This window comes from Dermacentor albipictus, chromosome 9 (assembly GCF_038994185.2).
Source record: "Dermacentor albipictus isolate Rhodes 1998 colony chromosome 9, USDA_Dalb.pri_finalv2, whole genome shotgun sequence".
NCBI lineage: Eukaryota > Metazoa > Arthropoda > Arachnida > Ixodida > Ixodidae > Dermacentor > Dermacentor albipictus.
In genome coordinates this window covers 93,252,757-93,273,939 of record NC_091829.1, presented here as the reverse complement: position 1 = coordinate 93,273,939, position 21,183 = coordinate 93,252,757, and the positions used below count along the sequence as shown (strand labels likewise).

The 21,183-nt window shown below is 45.2% G+C and overlaps 1 protein-coding gene across 1 annotated transcript in view; it reads right to left on the bottom strand.

Annotated features, from left to right (window-relative positions):
* Positions 1–20,248, bottom strand: part of LOC135914634 (uncharacterized) — a 77,999-nt gene extending 57,751 nt beyond the window's left edge. The window contains exons 1-5 of the mRNA XM_065447569.2: positions 20,059–20,248; positions 19,187–19,279; positions 17,666–17,897; positions 10,361–10,537; positions 3,148–3,324 (exon numbers count right to left, since the gene is read on the bottom strand). Of these exons, the coding sequence (XP_065303641.2) occupies positions 3,148–3,324; positions 10,361–10,537; positions 17,666–17,897; positions 19,187–19,279; positions 20,059–20,248 (869 nt within the window). The remainder of the gene's footprint in view (positions 1–3,147; positions 3,325–10,360; positions 10,538–17,665; positions 17,898–19,186; positions 19,280–20,058) is intronic.
* Between the last annotated feature and the right edge of the window lie 935 nt (positions 20,249–21,183).

Sequence of the window (21,183 nt, the reverse complement as noted above, 5' to 3'; positions counted from 1 at the left end):
TGCCACGATGGGCCTTAGCGGCGTCCAGTGGCCTGCGCCGACATTCCCGTTTCTGCTTGCGCCGCCGTTCTTGGCAGGCACGCTTTGGGTCTTCGTCGGTGGGCACACACGTCTGTCCAGGTTCGTCGACGGACGCACGATCGGCCTTAGCGACTTCCCACCGCCGGCGTGCCCATTCTCACTGTCGCCTCCGTCTTTGTTCTAGAAGGACATATTGCTCCTCTTGCGTACTCACGATACGCACCCGACCCATGGAACCAATCGAGAACTGCCGATAAGGTATATTATACACTGACGCACCTCTATAGACGAACACGCATTGGACCATGCATACGGGTACGTCTATTACGGCCTTGCAACTGAGACAATATATCCGATTTTAAGCACAAGATGGCATTTGCAAACGTTAACTGCGGCACCATTACTCCTTTCCGGAGTCCACGCAACACATCGTACTTATTGTGCCGCCACAATGATCTATTTCATTATTGCCGCATGCCGCTTGGCCTTTATTTTCAGATTCTCTTGGTGGGTGCTTTTGTAAGCATTTTAGCCGTTTACGTATACACCGAGGTGTACATATTTCTCGACTACGCGTATGACTTGCTGTGGAATTGACACGTATCTTCATTATTGATCATAATTCCCAATTTCTCTGTGCTAAAATTGAGGCCTTGACTTTTTGTCGCCGCATTGCCGCATATGTTCGCAAGTATCTGTAAATCTCATTTACTGTCCGATAGTAGCACTATGTCCTCCGCATGCATCAGTCCAGGGAGCTTCTGTTGCACCCTTTGTACATTACGCATGTAGGATAAATCAAACCCGAATTCGCTGTCTTCCAGTCGTCTTTCCATGCCCTTCACATAAATCGTGAACAACCACGGAAACAGAGGACATCTTTGTTTCAGTCCTTGTTGAATTCCCACCACTACATTACCTTTTCGATCTTCCCATACAACTTGTACTCAGTTGTCTCTATACATCTCCCTCAGCAGCTCCACGAAATCGTCCTCTATGCCTTAGTGCTTAAAAACAACCCATAAGAATTCCCTGTCTATCATAGGCTCCCTTAGTGTCTAGAAATGCTATCAATAAAGTTTTACTTCGAGATACTGGAATCACCATGCAGTGAGTTAGTACAAACATACTACCGGATGTGCCTGAAGGGTACACTCCGCCAAGAAAGCAGACGACAGAAAGGAGCTAGCATGCTCAGTGCTGGAATAGCAGTACCCTTTCCACTTCTGTTCTCGAGAGCGACATTTTTGCTAGCTGGTGCATTACCCTCAAGGCGACGTCGCAATGAGTCTTCTACAGCAGAGCTCCATATGTTTACTCTCCCATGCATGTTTTTCAATGTCCGTGCCTCAAAACTCCCGCGCCCTCTGAAGAGACAAAGCAAACGAATAAGGCACGTGCTGACACCTGGCGTAGCAAGAGGAAAGCTAAGAAACCACGCTCTACGTAGACTCATACAATATTTACTAGAGCAAAATATGGTGCTAGCATCTACGGGAGCTGGAATCGGGGCAGATCAACCAGCATGGGAATAATGGGAAGTACCCGAATTTTCCTAAACTTCCTCAATTTGACTTTAAACGTCTCTTATACTCCGTAAATTCATCATCTTCCACAAAGTACTGTACAATAAGTACTTTAATAATCGTTATTAAAATCATCTGCCAGCAGGATTCGAAAACAGCATCTCTAGCACAGAAGCCCGACATTGAAACTATTTCGCCACGGATACATGTATCAACAAGCGGCATAGAACGGCCTTATGATTTTTTTGCGGGCAAGCCAGCGTCTTGAAAAGCTTTGAGTGTAACAATTTGGACACCCCGACAGGTATACCCCCATTAGCATCGATTGTGCGTGGTCGCGGGGTATTCTACGAATGCGGAATGGAAAAGCCCGGTATTCGCAGACGAATCTCGACTGAAGAAGAAGCTTCAGTTCCCAAGAATTTCGATGGCGTGTCAGTGAAGAGTAGCCGTCATTTATGTCGAGAGATGGCGCTTCCAACTGCTTCCTGTAGTGAATGTGAACAGTCACCTAGCACACTATTTGATTATTTGTCTCCGTCACGTTTCAAAGAGAGTTCCAATAAGCATCGTCGTCATCACCATCGCCGTTGTCGAGTCGAAGTGCATTGTTTATTCGTGGAGCGTTCTAGAATATCAGGGTGAAGAAGCATGTCACATCAAACGGCGAAAAGACGTGTTTTCCCCCCTGTATTGTAGAAAGGTACAGCAGCATTAGTACAGCACAACCCAAACTTCCCTCAACTAAGCGGTTAACCTCTTCTGGTGCGAATTTTATCCATAACCTAAGAAATTTATGTTTCATTGAAATTAATGAGTATAAATAGCAGGAAAAATTTTAAAAAGAACATTGCACTTTTAAAAAAAATCTAATGCATTTCTCATGAATTGCCAACAAAGGAAGGCACTAGAGGAAGAGCATGCTCCTTAGAACTTCTTAGTTCATAATCATAAAGGTGTGAAGTATGGCAAAAAATTATTTGAAGACGAATTTCGTACCGCGCATGACAAGTAACATGCCTCAGGTGGCATGCTCTAGAGATACCACACAGGTGCGAAACTCCAGCTTCTTGCAGCGCGTCGATATTTGCGAAAAATCAGAAAGAACCACGTTCATATGTGGCACGAAATGGCCATGTTTCGTTATTTAGGCGTTCCTGAAAGTCAGAATTCTAAGATTAGCATCCCTACCACCTTTTTTTCAGCGTCAGATATGTTTTCGAAAGCCTTAGAAATATTTCGAGAATCAGTCGGCCGGAAATGGTTAGGGTGCGCTCTCGTCCCCCCCCCCCCCCCTACCCTCTTCTGGCCCCTCTTTTTCTGCCGGCCCGCAGTGGTTTGCTCAGTGGCTATGGTGTTAGGCTGCTGAGCACGAGGTCGTGGGATCGAATGCCGGCCACGGCGGCCGCATTTCGGTGGGGCCGAAATGCGAAAACACCCGTGTACTTAGATTTAGGTGCACGTTAAAGAACCCCAGGTGGCCAAAATTTCCGGAGTCCCCCACTACGGCGTGCCCCATAATCAGAGAGTGGTTTTGGCACGTAAAACCCCATATGTTATTATTATTATCTTTGTTCTGCCGGAGGCCACGTGTTCGCACCTGTAGTTCTTGATGAACGTGGCGCATCCGAGGAGGCGGTGCTCGGGTCCCACGTGCCTGGGCGCCAGGCTCCACGAGGCGAGCGCACGGGACCGCTCGCGCCGCCGAGAGGCCACGGCGCGCAGGAAACGCTGCAGGCCTTCTTCCTCCGTCTCCTCCTCTTCCTCCTCCATTTCACTGCGGGAAAGGCAAAAGACACGACAGCATTTCGTTTCGTTTCGTTTTCCGTCACTGATGGCATCTACCCACTGGGCTTGCTTCCCAACATACGGGTAGTGTTAGGAACGAAGAAAACTTATTACCCGCCGTGGTTGCTCAGTGGCTATGGTGCTGGGCTGCTGAGCACGAGGTCGCGGGATCGAATCCCGGCCACGGCGGCCGCATTTCGATGGGGGCGAAAACACCCGTGTGCTTAGATTTAGGAGCACGTTAAAGAACCCCAGGTGGTCGAAATTACCGGAGTCCTTCACTACGGCGTGCCCCATAATCAGAAAGTGGTTTTGGTGCGCAAAACCCCATAATTAAGACAACTTATTGTTATAAAGAACTGAACATTTCTGGAAGAGATGAATGAAATATACCGCACGAACAATTTATGGAGAATATCATTTGAGGCAAGTAAAAATCCTCTACGGTTGAGCAAGCATCCCTATGGCAGCGTCCAAACGAGAAGGCCCCCAGTTAAAGAATGTTCGGAATGAAAAAGGTCATGCCAATTTGACTTAACTGTGTTTCTAAAATGTTTTTTTCTTGAAGAACTTAGACCGGTGACAGAATTTAAAAAATGCTGGAGCGTCTCATCCTCTCCACAGATTGGCCATAGAGGGGAGCGTGCCATATCAGCCCTGCGACGATAAAGGTTTAAAGGAGTGCAGACACTCTTTCTTAGTCTTTCAATGTATGCGTTGCGTGAATTCGTTACATTGTTTACAACAGTTCTGAAAAAAGACCTACACAAATAATAGTGGTTTACTTAAGAGCCTTGTTTAATAGATTCATTTTGTCTGCTTTCGATGTACTGTTATAGCAATTTACAGAATTGGGATATTCTGAGTCATTGCTGAGTTACAGAGTTGCAAACTTCGTAGTTTTGTTTTCTGAAAATGTGCGATATTGAAAAATTTTTATTGAAAAATTGACAACCTAGATCGAAAATTCCTTGCAAACGGTTCCTACTATTTAACTTTTTCTTTAAATGCAAAAAACTTCATTAATTTTCGTGCCGTGGTTGTCGAGAAAAAAGATTTCTGCCTTCCCAATATCTAGAATAGAACCACCGAAACAACGCTTCCTCTTAAACGGACTGACAACCAATCTTTTGGGGTACCTGTATTTTTTTCTACTTCAAAGGAAAGCTTGCTGGTCTGAGTGTGCAATTATACAGCGGTAAATCCTAACAAGCCGTGGAAAATTTTTTTATCAGAATTTTCCGGTCGGCATAGAGGGTGTAGTCGTGCTCAAGCAACATGCTGGAAACAGTTATAAGTGATCGTGCTAGCGATTATACGCCGGCCTTGGTGGGCGGCAGACGGCAAGTATGGCTCTAGCTGTAAGAAAGCGACATTTCGTTTATCAAGCCGATGTTTCTGTAGTTCATGATTTATGAACAGTTTCAAATATCTTTACAATAGGTGGGGTGTCGTAATCTGCGCCTTCCGCGAGGGATCCCTCCAAGTAACACAAACTTATGTTGAAGGCTTTGTGTTTGCTGGCTGCATGCGCCAGGCTTCTCTTTCATTTTTAGACAAGCCAGGCTAAGTGCTAGAGTATGGCAGTTGTGTTAGCGTTTCACTTCTGGCACCCGTTCGCGGCACAGTTCGCCGATTGCGTTTCCTATCACACAGAGACCACAGAACTCGGGGCACTAATTCGCAAAGTCGCGCGTGTGAAACAGCCCCCATGCGTTCCGCGACGAATTGAACAGCTCGGTCCGCCCTGTCTCTCAACTCATTACTCCACTTGTTTGCACTTTTTTAATGCGTAAGCACTCTTTGGCGAGCGCCGCAACAAAATATGTCCGTCACACGAAAAGTGTAATGCCTCTTATATGCATAAAAAAAACACGTAATTTGCGAAGTTGAGATATTTAACCGCTATAGTAGTGTAAACGTAGATGTTTGGTCGCTTTATATTCGATAAGGAACAACTGAAGCAAAAGAAGGATCAGAGTGAATATCCGTATGATCACACCTGTGCATACCCATAGAGATATTTGGGGAGCGAAGGAAAATGCACGGGAAAGCCCATAGTAGGGGTCGGACAAGTTAAATTTGGGGATGGACAAACTTAAAGTTCGGCAGAACTGTGAGTTTGTGTAAGAGGGAGGTGTAAACATCACGAGGTGCCTTGGGAGAGGGCCAACTTAAATTTGAGTTGCCCGAATGGAAATTTGGGGGTGGGTCAACTTGAAATTTGAGGGTGGGCCAGCTTCAGTTTGGAGGTGGGCCAAATAGAAATTTGGGGGTGGCCCAACTTGATGTTTGTGGTTGGGCCTACTTAAGCTTCATGGCGGGCCTACTGAAAGTTTGTGCTTGGAGAATTTGAAATGAGCAGGTGGGCGTCAATTTGCAGGAGGGCCAGCTTGAAATTTTGGGGTAGGCCAGCCTGAAATTAGAGAATGGGCCAAGTGAAATTTTGGGATATGCTTGCACATACTTAGACAACTCCAGTGGAGTTTCTACGTAATGTTTTGATTCAAAATACGCACATAAATAAGTGCAAAAGCCCAATAATATACAAACTGCAATTTGGGCAATAAGTATGCGGTTCTTAACAACAGCAACTTACGCACAGTAATCTCATATACTACATCCGAAGTACCAAGAATTCACCGCCAGGCCGTGCCACTTACTGGTTTTTGAGACTGTCTTCGCCAAATTAAAGTTATAATTGCGATTTAAATCGCGAAAAGCGCGCTGAGTCTATGACTATGTGTCAAGGCCATTTCATTTACACCAACGTCTCACAACACATTCGGCCCATTTGTCAGTTGCTTTAAGTCATCAAAGATATTTCGTTTGCCCGCTAAGACGACGCCGCCAAGGGGAGACACCCTCGCGCCCTCAAACAGGGCAGCCCTCAGATAGGGCAGCCTCCCCCTCACTCTCAGACAGGGCAGCGTTCTGACCTGAGCTCTTCGTACGATAGTTGTGCGCAAAAACACTAGTGTTTGTTCTGTTCAGCTGCGTGCGCACAGCGCGACGGTTCATACTGCGGGCTGAGCGGAAGGGACGGTACACTCAATGCTACAAACACTTCGTTTCCCTTCTGTCTCATCTCGTACACCACTGAGGCTGTAACGCCGGTAGCAGCGCTCCCCACAACGCCTGCGTTGTGAGACGCTTAATAGCTAGCTGCCACGGTACCCTCAGAAAAGCATTGAAAGACCCTGGTGCTACGTCTGCTTCGCCGAAGGAATTGTCTCGTATGCTGCGTCATCACAACGTGTCGGCCCCATGGATTCTCAGACCACCGACTGAACAACTTCACTGCAACGCCAAACCTTGTTGTCTCTTTCAACATTTCGCCTTTCTAGTGAAACTGCCTTAATTTTTTTATACCAGTGATAGGGCGGTATACATTCTCTAAAATCTTGACCTGTTTTCCTGCTCTAGACATGTCGAAATCGGAGCACCAAGTGCGAACCAGTGAGAGATAGGGCCTGTGCTTACAGTCGCCTGTAATTCAATTTGGGCTCTGTGATTTGGAAGCGTTCAGAATACAAACTTACTGCAATGGAAGTTGCTACCGTTTTCTACGGTTACAGCTTGAAATTTAGCCAGATTGCAGATATTTACGCTATCGGGTGGCTTAATGCCATGGGTTGCGTAACATAATACCGTGCGTGTATTCTCGGTAATGTGTATGTGCTGCTATGTGCAGTGGCTGCAGGCAACTAAAGCCGCCCCTAATCTTCCAGCCACTTCCTGCCTGAGCCATGGCTTAATCCGATCGGCCCTTGCTGGTTACTTAGCACTTTTCGTAGGATTTATGGACGCTTAGGGAAAGAAAATAGGAATGCAGTCGCGGATCTGACGACGAATTAAGAGGGTCCTATAAATCACTACAGAACTAGGCCAGTTGCCGTGCCAACATTTTCATGCGCGCAATTTGCCTTGGTAACTACGCCGCAAAGACGTGCTTGGCGCTGGGTTTCGTAGATGCTGTTTTTTTCGTGCATTCCGCGCAGTCCGCACGATATCCTTGCCTCTTCAACATACACAGGCGTGCGTGTCCGTGCCAAGGATAACATCCTTGACCCATTGCAGATTACCGACTTCGTTCATACGTGGCGCAGAGGTTTCGGATATAAAACAGCATACAACTAGAGTGCTGCTTTGTCCGATCGTGGTCGGACAAAGCAAACCGGTCGACTGCCATTTGAAGTAGCTCTGCATGATAATTACCGAGAAACGAGATATTTTATATCTTAGCATTTCGAAAATACAGCGCCATAGATGCAAGACCACACGAAGATGTACAACGTGGGCGCTGCCTATCTACTAGAGGTTTATCACAGAAAGGCCACAGTACCTATGAACACGATGGGAAAACATTAAAGAAAGCCAAGATGATAAACAAAAACTCCCCATTGCTGTAATGTTTTGTTTGTTGGCACTTCAAAAATTAAAACGCCGCTTTATTGCATGTCCTCCTCTCCTTGCGCCATCAATATACTGCGAAAATTTCATATAAGCGTTTCGTTGAAATCAAAACATAGTCGAGAGCCCCCTAAGTATGTCCTCATTTAAAGGCACCCATCCTTTAGCTTCTGTATGACATCGATTTCTCTGTCATTGTACGCTCAACTAGCGTAATATTTGCTAGTTAGTTTCTAGGTTCCCTTATCCTCCGCGAGTGAGCATATTTTCTACAAAGGTACAATAGACCGCAAAACATAAAGGACCACGCAAGCCCGTGCCAAATTGCCTTTCCGCGTCACCTAGCGGTAAGTCACCGGCCGGCGAGAACGTCGTAAGGCCGGAAATGGGACCTCTTCTTTTTAGGTGGTGCGTATATTATCTCTCTATTCACGACGTCTCCCTACTTCCTCGTTCTCACGCGAAGCGCGCTACCCAGTTGCACGCAATGATATCATTCCAGCACCACGTTACTGGCATCAGCAATATGAGTTATAATGACACTGCTCACGATAAAGAAGCACGTATGTCATCAGTCTGACGTCAGTTCATCGAAGCGCACACTGTGTAAGAAAGAGAAAACTAGGGAAGCTTGCGTCGAACAGTAAAACTGACACTGTGGTGAACAACAAAAGGACACATTCCATGCCTAGAGCTGCTTTTGACAGCTGCTGACGCGGAGCAACTGTCACATAGAGGCCGTTTGGCATGCGCTCACGTTGTCCGTAAACTGTTGCGGCCGACTGCACAAAACTAACCTAGCCGTCCCTCTGTTTTCGTTCAAATTCCGAGATGCTAATTTGAAGCACGTGCTGCCCTGAGCCGCCCACAGGTCGAACAACACCCAGTCCAATTTTCCTTCTATTGCTCGTCTTTCTTGGATCGGCACCCAGCGTTCCCCTTCCAGCAGCGCTCTAGTCCCGTCTGTTTTGAAGATCTTAAGCCCACGTAAGCCCTGGATCAATAGTCCATTTCCATGCACTTCGTGCTATTTCATATTTGATTAGCCTCCATAGCGCTCTATGCTTCTTCGTGGCTTCGTTCCTCTTCCATATCGTTTTGATTACCTGTGTTTTAGTGCGTACCTGCTTGCCTGCTTGGTTCGTGCTCTCAGGTAACGGTCTATAGATTCATACATCTCACAGGTAATGACGCGACCACTATGAGCCGCCTCCAATTGTACAGATGGGAGCGCGTCGGTGCAGCAGTGTTTGCGACGTTGAGAGCCCGCGGTCGCCGCATCGCTCCCTGATTCAACGTTGACTCGTTATATTTCTTTGTAACGAGTCCCGACCTCGCTTCATTGCAGAGCCCGTTACCACTCATGCGCGCGCGCAGTTAATTCCTGCTGGACAGGGCTAGGTTTGTATTTTCTCGAAGCTCGGTACTCTAATAACTAAGCTTGACCCACATTTTCAGTAGCCCCGCTTTGTAAGGCATCTTGCACTTGAGAGTGGACTGTCCCTATGTAAGAATTTTCGCACAGCCGTGTCGATTTCGCGCCAACTTTGCCGTTGTGGGTCGACTTAGGCCACCTTTTTTTGCTGCGCCAAAAATATTGGAAATTCGTTAGCACTACTGTCGTACCGCCCGGCAACCGCAACCTACCAGTCTGCTGTGGTAGATGTGATAACGAGGCCGCTATTACGGCGTATTTTCTTTTTCTCATATGATGGATACGCTTGCACAATTCAAGTTTTCTAACGCGAAAATTTGTTCGTATGTGAGTTGTGTGAATTCGGACACCGCAATTTTCATTGCCATCAGTATATTGCTAAATAAAGTTCACCGGCGGTGAGGCACAGAAAATTGGGCAGCCTGCTCTGCACCAGTACAGTGTCAATAGTATATCACATAAAATGGAGCACCAGAGTTGCATTTGCACACTCGGGAAATGGAAACTTACACTCGTGGCAATAGCGCTGCTAGACACGCCTTAATGCAGTTATGTTTTGTTATTTGTGGTAGATTATAGGTTCTGTTAAACTGCATAAGTCCAGGCCGAGCCTTCAGCTCTGAGTGATGTGCGCAGCCACCACTCTCAAAGATAACGTAATCTCCGCATGACTATTAATCCTAAACCAAAGGTCAGCTTCCTAATTGATACCCGCCATTGTCCCGGCCGAGCTATCAATCAGAGATAGGGATACCTCGCAAAAAACAATCCAACAGTGCGATTCAGCCTTTTGTATTTGGTGTGGCTCTGCGAAGTATGCGTAAGTACTACCTCTTTCGTCATCAAAATTTCCCCGCGTCGATGCAGCTAGGTGTTTATGACGCAACACCACTGATACATAAGACGCTGTTAGCTGAGCTACGTCAATTTTCTAAGGCCGAACCTATCTACAATATCTCGCATCAGATTGACCTCCCTGGACTCGCCTTCGTTTTTCTGCGGCCACATAGCCTGACTGTTCGAGCGCGTGCTAAAAATCATCGTTTGGAGCACGCGCGTTCGCGGATACGTGATATCCCGCAAGGTGCTCTTCCCACCTGTTAAGCCACCAACAGCTAAACCGCCAGCGGTTGCTAAGCGAGACCGCAAGCACGACGCAGGTCGTTCGAGCCCGCACCTGTCCGAGTCCGAGAGGTCACTGAAGACGTCCGAGAAGGGGTCGGTCCGCGAGGCGTCGCGCGCCGTCGCCGAGCACGTGCTGCCGCGGCCGCTGGTCGTCGAGGTCTCGTCGCCGCCGCACAGCGTCAGCTCGACGCCGTCTTCCTCGGCGCTGCCTTCGGCCGATGGGACCCGTCTGTAACACGAGCCAACGAAGAGCAGCGAGTCAGCAGAATTCAGCGCTTAATGCGTGCGTCTCTGGTGTCAGGACTCCGCGCGCTGGTGCATTGTTTTCACCACTACAGCTCACCTAGTAGCGAGGTTAAACGCTTTGTAAGTAGAGAGCCAGCAACTCCACGAAACCCACTACGTTTGTGTGACTCTTGCGGGAGACAAACAAAGGAAAGGTAGGGACGTTAAACAGAACAAGTGCAGTTCGCTACTCAGCGCTTTAAAATCAAGAGAAGTGGGATTTAAGGTGGTAGGCCACATTCAAAGTGAAATTTCTTTCACAAACTAGTTTTTTTTTTCTGGTTAACGCTTTATGTATGCCCACACATTCAGCAACATGTTGCAAAAATTATGTTGCTATCATCATTAGTTTGGGACTTATAGTGATTTTTCCAACCTGTCCCCTCGCATTGCGAAGCCGGAAATCAGCACTACTTCTTTACGTAAAGATAATTCAAAACACCTTTTCTCATTTTATGTTTTCGCCGAGCAGCCACACGAACAAAACGAGACTCTAATGCACCTCATTGGGGTTCCAACTATGAAACTGTGAATTCTGTATTGTCTTAAATAAGTCAATAAAGATAGAAAGAAAGGAAGCAATAAATAATTAAACAAATAAATAAATAAGGAAGCTGCTCCTGCATATTACGCCTCTATGTGTAGTGTTTGACATCTTTCACATGGTTTGAAGATTTGTGTACGTTTTTCTTAAAGCAACATTTTGCTCCACCTCATGTTGCACGAGCTTTGTTAACTTTATTTTTAATGAACATATTCATATGAAATTTTGTGCACTTATTCCTCGAATAGATATACGTGCAATTAATTGGAAGAAAAATAATTTTATGAAATGTTTTTTTGCATTTACAGCTCATCTAGCAAATAAATTTTCACGAAACTAGTATTTTTTTCTAATTTTGAATAATTTTTCGAACATTACTTTGTCAAAATTCATGGCATCACATTTATCCTAGTACATTGCGCAGGCCCGCCGCTTAGCTACATTAACGCCAAAGCTTTACTCAATTCATTAGTCAACTGCAGGCACGACCAACACTTTTACCAAATTTTATTAAAGAAAATTAGCTAAGACTTGAGACTGACTCCAACCAAATAACTGAATTTTATTAGCCCGAGGTATCGGAGCCCATTCGGCTCCTTCTTCAGGGGGTTCTTCGGGGGCTCCGAAACGTCGGGCTAATAAAATTCAGTTATTTGGTTGAAGTCAGTCTCAAGTCCTAATCAATTTCCCAACCAGACAGGCAATTCTGTTGAAATGTTTAGCTTCAAAAAAATTAACTGTAGAAAAAAACAAAATGACTCATTTTGTGCACTTTACAATGTTGAATGAGCTGAATAAAGGAATTTAGAAACGGCTTTAGGCGCAATAAGTAAGTAACGGACAGCAGAACAAAAGACATCGGACAGGCGCACACACGCGATTCATTTTTATTTTCCCCCATGCTTCACTTATATACCTTCGCGCGTGCGAATGGAAACGTAGACAGGTGAGGTCACATCAGATAGAAATCAAACCTTAAATATATCCTATCAGCCATATCATGGCTGATAGGCTATGAGATACAAACCAAACCATGAGATAGAAACCAAACATAAGCATATCCTATCAGCCATGATATAGCTGATATCAGCCATGATATCAGCCATGATATGGCTAATAGGACATGATTAGGTTTGGTTTCTATCTCATGTTTTCACCTGTGTATGTTCCTGTTCGCATGCCCGAGGTTATATAACTGAAGCATCGGGGAGGATAAAAATCCATCGCGAGTGTGCGCCTGTTCGTTGTCTTTTGTTCTGTATCCCGTGCCTTATTTTTCGCGGCTAAAATAACTTCTAAAATCCGATGTACCAACTAGGCCGGCAGCAGATGTTACTAAATAAGGGATGCTTATTCAGGAAAAACGATTGTTTAAATCCTGGCTTTCGTGTTAAAGACTTCTTTTTTGTCTGTGTGCGGCCCACCACCTTAAAGAGATAGCAAGGGAGAAAGAGGGCTATATTAACGGAAACCAGTGCACATATTTCAAGTTGCGCATTCAACTCTAGGGTGTTATAGGGTGCCTCGGTAACGGTCGTCATATTTGTTGTTGCTCTGAGGCGGGCCACAATGCAGTTAGCCGGGTCTTGCTGCGCAGTGATGGATGCAAAATCTTGGGGCCTCTGTTGGCGGCACTTCTGCGGTCGGCCGTTATGTCATTTTTGTCCGCTCCGTTTCCGCGAGAAAAACAGGAAGCTTGCCAAGGCCACTGTTTGCATACTGCGAAACAGTCTATATTGAAAAGTGAAATGAAATATACGTGAAAGTGAGTTCTTTACGACTGAAGTCACCTTTCGTTAAAAATTTGTAGCTTCCAATGCAAAGCATAGACAACCATGAAGTTACGCTTTGAGTTTCAACATTCTAACGTTTTAGATTAGTTTGTGCTGTTGGATCGCCTTCATGTTCCTGCAATGTGGCATTTCTAAGCCGCTCTCGTTGTTCTTGGGCCTCTCACGTGCAGCACATAAGTTTCGGTGCCTTCACTATTGAGCTCTGGCTTTTATATTGTGGGCGACGGTGCGTAGTTTCCGTGTCTTAGGTAAATATCCAGTGCTCTTTTCTTCGGTTATAAACCGCCTCCCACTACCGCTCTTCAAACGTGACTTGCCTGAGTTGCACGCCTCTACACTTTCTTGCAACGGAATTCTAAAACGCTATTCCATTTCCTTCACAGCTCGGCTTGGCTAGCCTTTTGGCCTTTTGGCTAGGCCATTTCGTTCATATGGTATGGTTTAATTTTTCATTTTCCTTGAAGCGATCATGCATGCGAGGGGTGTTTACAACACGGATCACGTCACTGTGTGCAATATTGTGCCAGTCGTAGTTGTCACGATTTCTTGGTGCACTGCTTTCAAGAACTGTTGCAAAGGGTATTATAGATGTTCAAACTTTATTCTCTACTGAAACCTTAACATGCTGCTCGGCTAAGAGGAACCCAAACAAATTCGTCACCCGAGATGTATCTGGGGATGGTGATGATGCTGTTTATCGCAATCTCCTTTGAGAGTGAATGGGGTCAGTCACCTAACCTGCTTGATTTAATCAGGTTATACTGTATCTATTGCTATCTAGCCTAATGCCATGTTAATCAGCATCGCAATTTTGCTATTTAAAACCCTTATCACTATACTGAACCATTCCCTAAAAATGCATTGAATCCGATGGTATTAATTTTTTTCCCGTTTCTTTTTACACCAATACAGAAATCGTACCTTACTTATTGCGACCGTTGACCAGGTCATCCTGTCTTCCTCTTTGAATCCCACCGCTTATGAAAGGATACACCTTAGGCGAATAAACTGGAATTTTATTACAACGGGCCAAACCGTCTCAGCATTTTCTTTCTTTTTTTTCAACAGACGCATACTTCATGAAGCGGTGCCTATTTGCTGCGGTACGCTTTTGTCCTGAGGCCGCCAGCTCCAGCTTCAAATATTGAGCGTTGTAATGCAGATTTTCTCATTGATTTCCCTCGTGCCGTTTTTGTAAATATAGCTCCATGGTCTTTTTTGTTTCAATCCTTTGCATCGAGTTTACCATCTGTTTTAGAGCGCAGCTCTTTGGCGTCCGTTCCTGGGTTTCGCGTCGTCGTCGGCGTCGTCGTCGTCGGCGTCGGCCTCGTAACCAGCTCGCCTCCGCCGCCGCGCTCCGCCGCCGCGCATGCGCCGCTGCGCCGCCGCCGCGCATGCGCGCTGTCGGCTCTCCGGGCGAGGGAGGATGATGGAAGGGAGGAGGAGAGACTGTGGAGGAGGGCTGGCTACACAAATGGCTCTTTGGCGTCCGTTCCTGGGTTTCGCGTTGTCGTCGGCCTCATAACCAGCTCCGCCCCCCTTTCATCCCCCCAGCGCTAGCAGCGACCGACTGATACCGCTTTCGTGAGTCCGCTACCGCACTCACGAAAGACGTCGTGCACTTCCTGCAACTCGCATTAACCGTCCATCGATCCACACCGATGTTAGTAGTGGGGGACTTTAATGTTGACATAAAGACAAACAGCAATTTCCTAACACTTATGCGGGAGAACATCCCGTTCCTCTCGCTCGTAACGCGTCCCACGGCTGTGACAACCTCGCGAGGCACTTGTATAGATCTCGTCTTTGAGAATCAAGCATTGGTGTACCAAGTCGAACATATATCAGTCTATTTCTCCGACCACAAAGCTTCCTTCATGACTTTCAAGAACTGTTAATGGAGTCTTTGTTAAAGGAATACGTGTGAAAAATAAAAAAAAAAATTCTGTGATAGCGCATACATGTGTTGCTCGATTTCTTTGCCTCAATCTATCGAAAAGGTGAAACAGCTTATTTGCTGCGCTCAAATTTCGCATTAGGAAGTAACGTAATCGTCGGTAATTTTTTCTCACTTTCTTTTCGGGACTCCTGATCGTCTAGTTACCCTTTCGATTGCCGTTCACTTGTTCGCCAACTTTCTTGACCCCTTCCTTCATTCTATGTTCAGTGTTTCGAGGGACAGACGTTCATGAACTCTAGCCAGCCACTTCTATTCATGCATGCTGCTTAGTCATTCTTCAGAAGCAAGCTTGCTCTAAAAAAAACTGGTGAGAAGGCCCTCGATGCTTGCGCTCAATGAAATAATTCTGGCCAAAGAAAACATTTTCGACTCTCAGCTGAAAACTAAGGTACGTCGAGGCTAGTTGGTGATGATGTTGATTCCATTTGAGCATGGCTAGTGTTTGAATGGAATAGTTGAAGAAAGATGACAAGACCATTTTCACGTGCTGCCTTCTCCGACGTTCTCATGGTCGGAACGACGAAATGTCGCGAGAACATTTAGTTCTTCATCATCTTCCGTTTCAACACATGCTGTGACAGTTGCATTTTATTGTGATCGATGATGTTGAAAATTTGCTGCAGCTGCTTTAGAAAAACTCTAAACAACGGCGGCGCCACTTGTCGATACAGACTCTCCCTAGAATTGGTATAGATCTAAAACCATCATGTTCTATGATTACAAGTACAAATAGACGACCATTTTACATCACATCGTAGAAAAGTAGTACCAAAATTCTCTCGTGTCATCTATATAGAGATAATAAGCATGGCAAGAAGAAACGAAAGTACAATTCCCGTTCCCTCAAAAATAACCAAGTATCTTTTATAAGCACAGAGAATAAACAGATGTCAGGACAAGAAATCACAACCATATTTAAAAATTACAAGTAAAAAATTACCCTTTACAGTGGAAAAGGTTCGTTTTATAGGGTCTCAAGTGAATACGTCACTGTGAGTTCATTGCGTCGTATATCTTTCTCTGAAGTTATTTAAGAATACGAAATTCTACCTGTGTGCCAACGCATGTGCCTTAGGCGCAACATACTGATGATGGCGCTGTCATTACTATTCCTACTGTGATGGCAAGAAATAGATTATCCCCATTTCACCCTATCGTAATGGTCAACTGGTATGGCCAAAATATTAAGGCGAGTTCTGGGAGAACCATCAAGACTCAATACATTTCGCGAACGGCAGAGCTGCGTGACATTCCACTGAAAGAAAAGCTGACTCTAGGCGTAATGCTCAAAGCACAGCTTTAGAGCTAATAAAGTATTGCCCGAGGTTATCTAAACGAATAAATAGCACCCGTTATTACACGAGTGCTGCGTACCCGCAGCGCTGTTTCACATGACTACTGAGACATACTTCGAAGACAGGATAAGTCCAGGGACCAGTACTGAAGAGACACTGGAGAAGAATGTTTAGCTGAAGCCGATTCTGAATTTCCTATTCAGATACATGTAATACGCGGCAATGCTTTCCTGTTAGAACTGCTGGATTGATTTTAATCAAATTTGCTGCAATTTGAGAGCGAAAATGAAATTGTCCACTGTACCGAGCAGAATCTTTATCTAAAATTTAGGTCTGTTACGTAAATAGCTAACAATTATTAGGTATTGCAGGAAAACTGACTCATAAAATTTATCGATGTGTAGCTCTACATCGGAAGCAGATGTGGCACTTGTCATCAGCATCTGTCAAAGGCATATAACGATTACAAATCCCATGTACGAGTTTATGTATGTGTACCTACGAGCGTTTCACAAAAGTCCTATTCGCCACTTTAAGATATATTGGAGAACAGTCTCTATGACGTAAATTTTGTCTAATTTGTACAGTGGAAAGGGCCCGATTTACAGATATGTAAAAACGATTCTCATTACTGAGGTACAAGTTGAAAACTTGCTACGAGACTTCTTTTTATTATTTTGCAAGATTTATGAACTCCAGAGAAGCAATTCGCGGCATAAATAATAGTCTGTTTCTTACAATTACTAGAGCATAACGTTTTTTCTATTTCATTAAACCTCATCAAATTTGATTCAGTGTTTGCAGACCAATGCGACTTCACTGTTCCCATACGTTTGCGCAGGAGCTTCCGCGCTGGAGTTCTCTCCTGATTTTGGACTGCGGAGCGTCGCATGAGAATCTTCCATGGTGAGCCGCACCTAAACTGACCTCCCTTAACCCATACCTACTTCTACAAATAGGCATCAAGTCACCGTTTAAATATATTGTTCTCAAGTGATAAAGCTAAAGAAAGCAGACGTTCTCTAGAGAAGTAAATGAGGGCGAAGAACAGGAAGTTTAGGCAGTGCAGGGACCGACTGTCTACTAAGCTAAGAAAGTTGAAATGCTGAAACGTAAGAAACGTCAAAGTGAGGTGCTGCTTTAAAGTGTGCTTTTTTTTTTTTCTCAGAAGTTACCTCCAACGACACTGAATTTCGCCTGGCGCACAAACACAAAAGTTTTAATAGCTCCAAATTCATCCCAAGTGGACGTATCTTGCAGATATTAATTAGATAAAAAGGTGATCAATAAAATCTTGCTGATCGACAATGTACGTACAGCGGCTTCTTGTGCCATCCATATCTGCCTCTCGAGTAATCCACCTTGGGCAATGAAGATACGTTCTGCCACAAGCGATTCAGGAATTCTGTTCAGCCGAAAGAGGCTGCTAAAAATCACTTCCTATCACATTCATCGAAGTCAGCAAGGTTACGTCACTCGCCTTGAAGACCAAGCGATCCATACGCGGTCGTCGCGTTTCCCGTCCTTGTCAGCACTACGGCCGCCATCGTCGCTGTCTTGCGCAACTTCATCTTCCTCGGACCCCGGTTGCGTACGACGCTCGCTGTCGGCTGACGCTGTGCGGTCGAGCGGTACGATCCGCTGCCATGGCTTTGAAGCGGGCACTGGCGTCTGGGCCTTTGACCCCAAATCTGGCGGGTTGTTGTTGATCTCTGCGAACAACCCACCCACCGGCACGAAATGTTTGCGCAACCACATCAAAGCTAGCAGTGTACGGTTGACTCTTGATACAAGGCTGCACATAACATGAGCAAAAGCTGCTTGCGCTTTCCTGCGTGCTCCATGTGGAACAAATGGCGTCCGCCTGTGCATTTCGGCATTACATAGTGAACTTGTGTGCCATATGAAGAATATTGCGTGGCAATTAAATAAATTTTAACTTCAGTATATTGGGCTTCTGATGTCAATTAGGTGTTGTATTCTGACGACTTCACTGGCTAACTGTTGCCCGCATTATGCTATTGCCAGCACGAACTCAACGGACAAATAATAAAACATTTGTATAGCAGCTTTCTTAACCCTGCGTTACACTCCACTACAGACAGTTTCACATCTGAACGAAAGAAAGGGTTTGCCGAAATGCGAAGGTTTAAAGTGACCAACACAGGCCTAATAAAGGAAGCATGAGCTTGGAAGCATCGTTTTCGTCTGCATGCTCTCTCTTCAGGAGGCACGTGCATTTGTAGTGACTTTCCTCCAGGCTAAGACTGCCGTTGTTTCGCCACTGTTCTTCATTCACAACGCCAGAAGCATAGGTACTTTTACTATGCGCTTATGTTTTTCTGCATCGGCAGAATACTCTCAACACGTGTGTTTTAAGGGAAAGCGAGAGAAGTGATGGCAGGGAGCCACTACAAAGACATACATTATACTTTATGAAGGCTGAAGGCGCACCTGAACGAAAGTACAATGCCTGAGTGTATTAACACAATCTATTACGGAAGGAGTAATGACAAATGAACACGTGAAGCCTGAACGCCTAAAAAATACGTCGTCATAAAGAAATGCTGTCATAAAAAAATAAAGAAAGCTATTCTACACCACAAGCCGAGGTCCATATTTAGTCTAACTTCTGGAGGTGAATAGGGTAAACGTTTGTGCTTTAGCAAAATGGGCCAATTCTGTAAAACGACCGCAAAAAAGATTCAACATATATCTTATATAGAGACCTTTTTACCGTGATTATTTGACAAATAAAATTATAAAACCCCCGTCTGGTATTCAGCTTCTCGCCGCCGCATCAATAAGCCATAATTCGGGGACATTATACCGCAAGAAATATTTCTGGAGTTTCGTTTAAAGGCAAAGCAGGTTTGTCGTTCTCCACTGGTAGGCATCAAGGGGCTTGCGGTGTAACGGAAAAGAAAAAAGGAGACGCTTTGTTTTGGGCATCAGCCCTTGTTCCTGCGAAAGTGACGTCAAACCTAGGAAGGGCTCTGACCTGTGGATGCCGAGCCATTCGGCCCAACTGGTGAAAGCTCAGGGCTGCTTAGAGTCCGGTCACGCCCACTGGACTCCCACTCATGCACGATCTCTGCAAAGAACACGTGACCACAGTGGTTGGAATTGAACTTTTGCGCCTAAGGAAAAAGCAAATAGACATACTGATCTTTCAACGCCCGCACACAGGCACTAAGCAATACATGGGTACTCTGATTTCAACGCTCAATAAACCTGTTGACATCCACGACGCACATGTGACTATGCCGACGGTACAGCATTGATTATGCCGACATTCGCTACCTTAAGTGAAAAATTATTAAGTTCAAGATTGCTAACTCGAGTGTCTTTCCACGGAGGACATTATGACTACGACTGCGCTTCCGTTAAGTACACTGAAAGAGAACTGAATATAATCTCAATGCGCAAATAACGAAGCCGTCCGGTAAAAGTATAAAAGCTTAGTCTTGAAAACTACTGGTAACGGTACAGGCATATGTGAGCAACGCCTTGTCGCAATACTGACGACTAAGAATCATGGCACACACTTATCGAACCTGAGGTTGCAGTGGTCATCCTCACGTGGACATCTCCTGTCCCTTTAACGCGCCAGTAGAAACTCTCCATCACATGCCCTTCACTGTCTTTGAAGAAAAAATGTGCCTTCCTACAACCTCCCACTTCACATTATTGAACTAGTTTTATGCGTTTTTGACTTGTCGACGACAACTACGAGGCACAATAACAAAGAAAGTGCATTATGTGATCATGGTGTTAGTAATACGAGAACCGTGCTTCGCTAATATTTAAACAGGGTAACATCGTAAGACGTAACCGTACTCTCAAGCTGCATAAATGTAAATGGCCTCGTACCCTGGGCGTCCCTGAGTATAAGCAGCGTTCGGGCACCCTCAGCGCAGAGCGCACGGTACAGTGCCTGTGGCTGGACCAGGCAGTCGCCGCTGTTGTTGCCAGGCCTCATGCAGCTGGCGTACAGGGCCGCTGCGGCATGCATCAGCGCCCCCTGGTCATCGTCGACGGATGTGCTCGACGGCGTCTGCATCGGCGAAATAGCACGAAAACCACATTGTTATTCAGAGCACTCGTCTGTGAGTATTTATTGACAAGTAATAGAGATCAGCGTCATACGCAAATGATTGGTAATGAGTGAGTCCCAGTGATGAGTGAGAAACTACGGCTCAAGTCTCACCAGCCGGTGTCGAAATTGAGCTGCATTGGTGGCGTCATAGCAGACAGAATTGGCCTAACGTGCTTGGTCGACCATGGTTTCACGTCAGCATCTCATACATTGTTAATACAGATGCGTCACCAAACTTTGCAAAGTTGTTCTGCAGTGTGTCTGCAGGCGATTTTCCTTCATTTGGAATGTTTACTTGCCTGTGTTTACGTATAAGAACACGCATCATAGATGTACAAATGGAGTAATAGGAAATAATTTTGAAATTATATGAGGAACATCAATGCTCGCATAATGGTATGCATTCCTAGTGTGGCATAGGACACCGTTCCCAAATGTGAGCTCCACATGAAAATCAAGACTTTTTTTTTGCCAATACTAAAGTCTGATTGTAGCTATAATCACTCTAGATTGGTGACCGTCACTTTTTTCGCTTTGGTATCTTTATAAATAATTGTGTACAAAGCACTGTACGGCTTCAGAAAGCCTATTTTCGTTATACTGAACGAGAACACTGGAACAACAACGCGTGCTTCTGGCAAAAACTATATCAAGGATTAGTCACTCTGAAATTGCAAAACTCAACAATTAGAAACCCGCAAAATAAAAAAATCGATCGCTTTCTGAAAAAGAGTAAGAACAGCGACTGAACGAAACGTATAAATAACAAAATGACAATTTATCAAAAAAAGATGTATCACAACATACATATAGCATCTTCAAGACACGGCAGGCACGCGCTATATTTCGTTTGCCGGCCTCTCGTTCATTTTCTTTCTCGTTCCAGCTAATATTTTTCT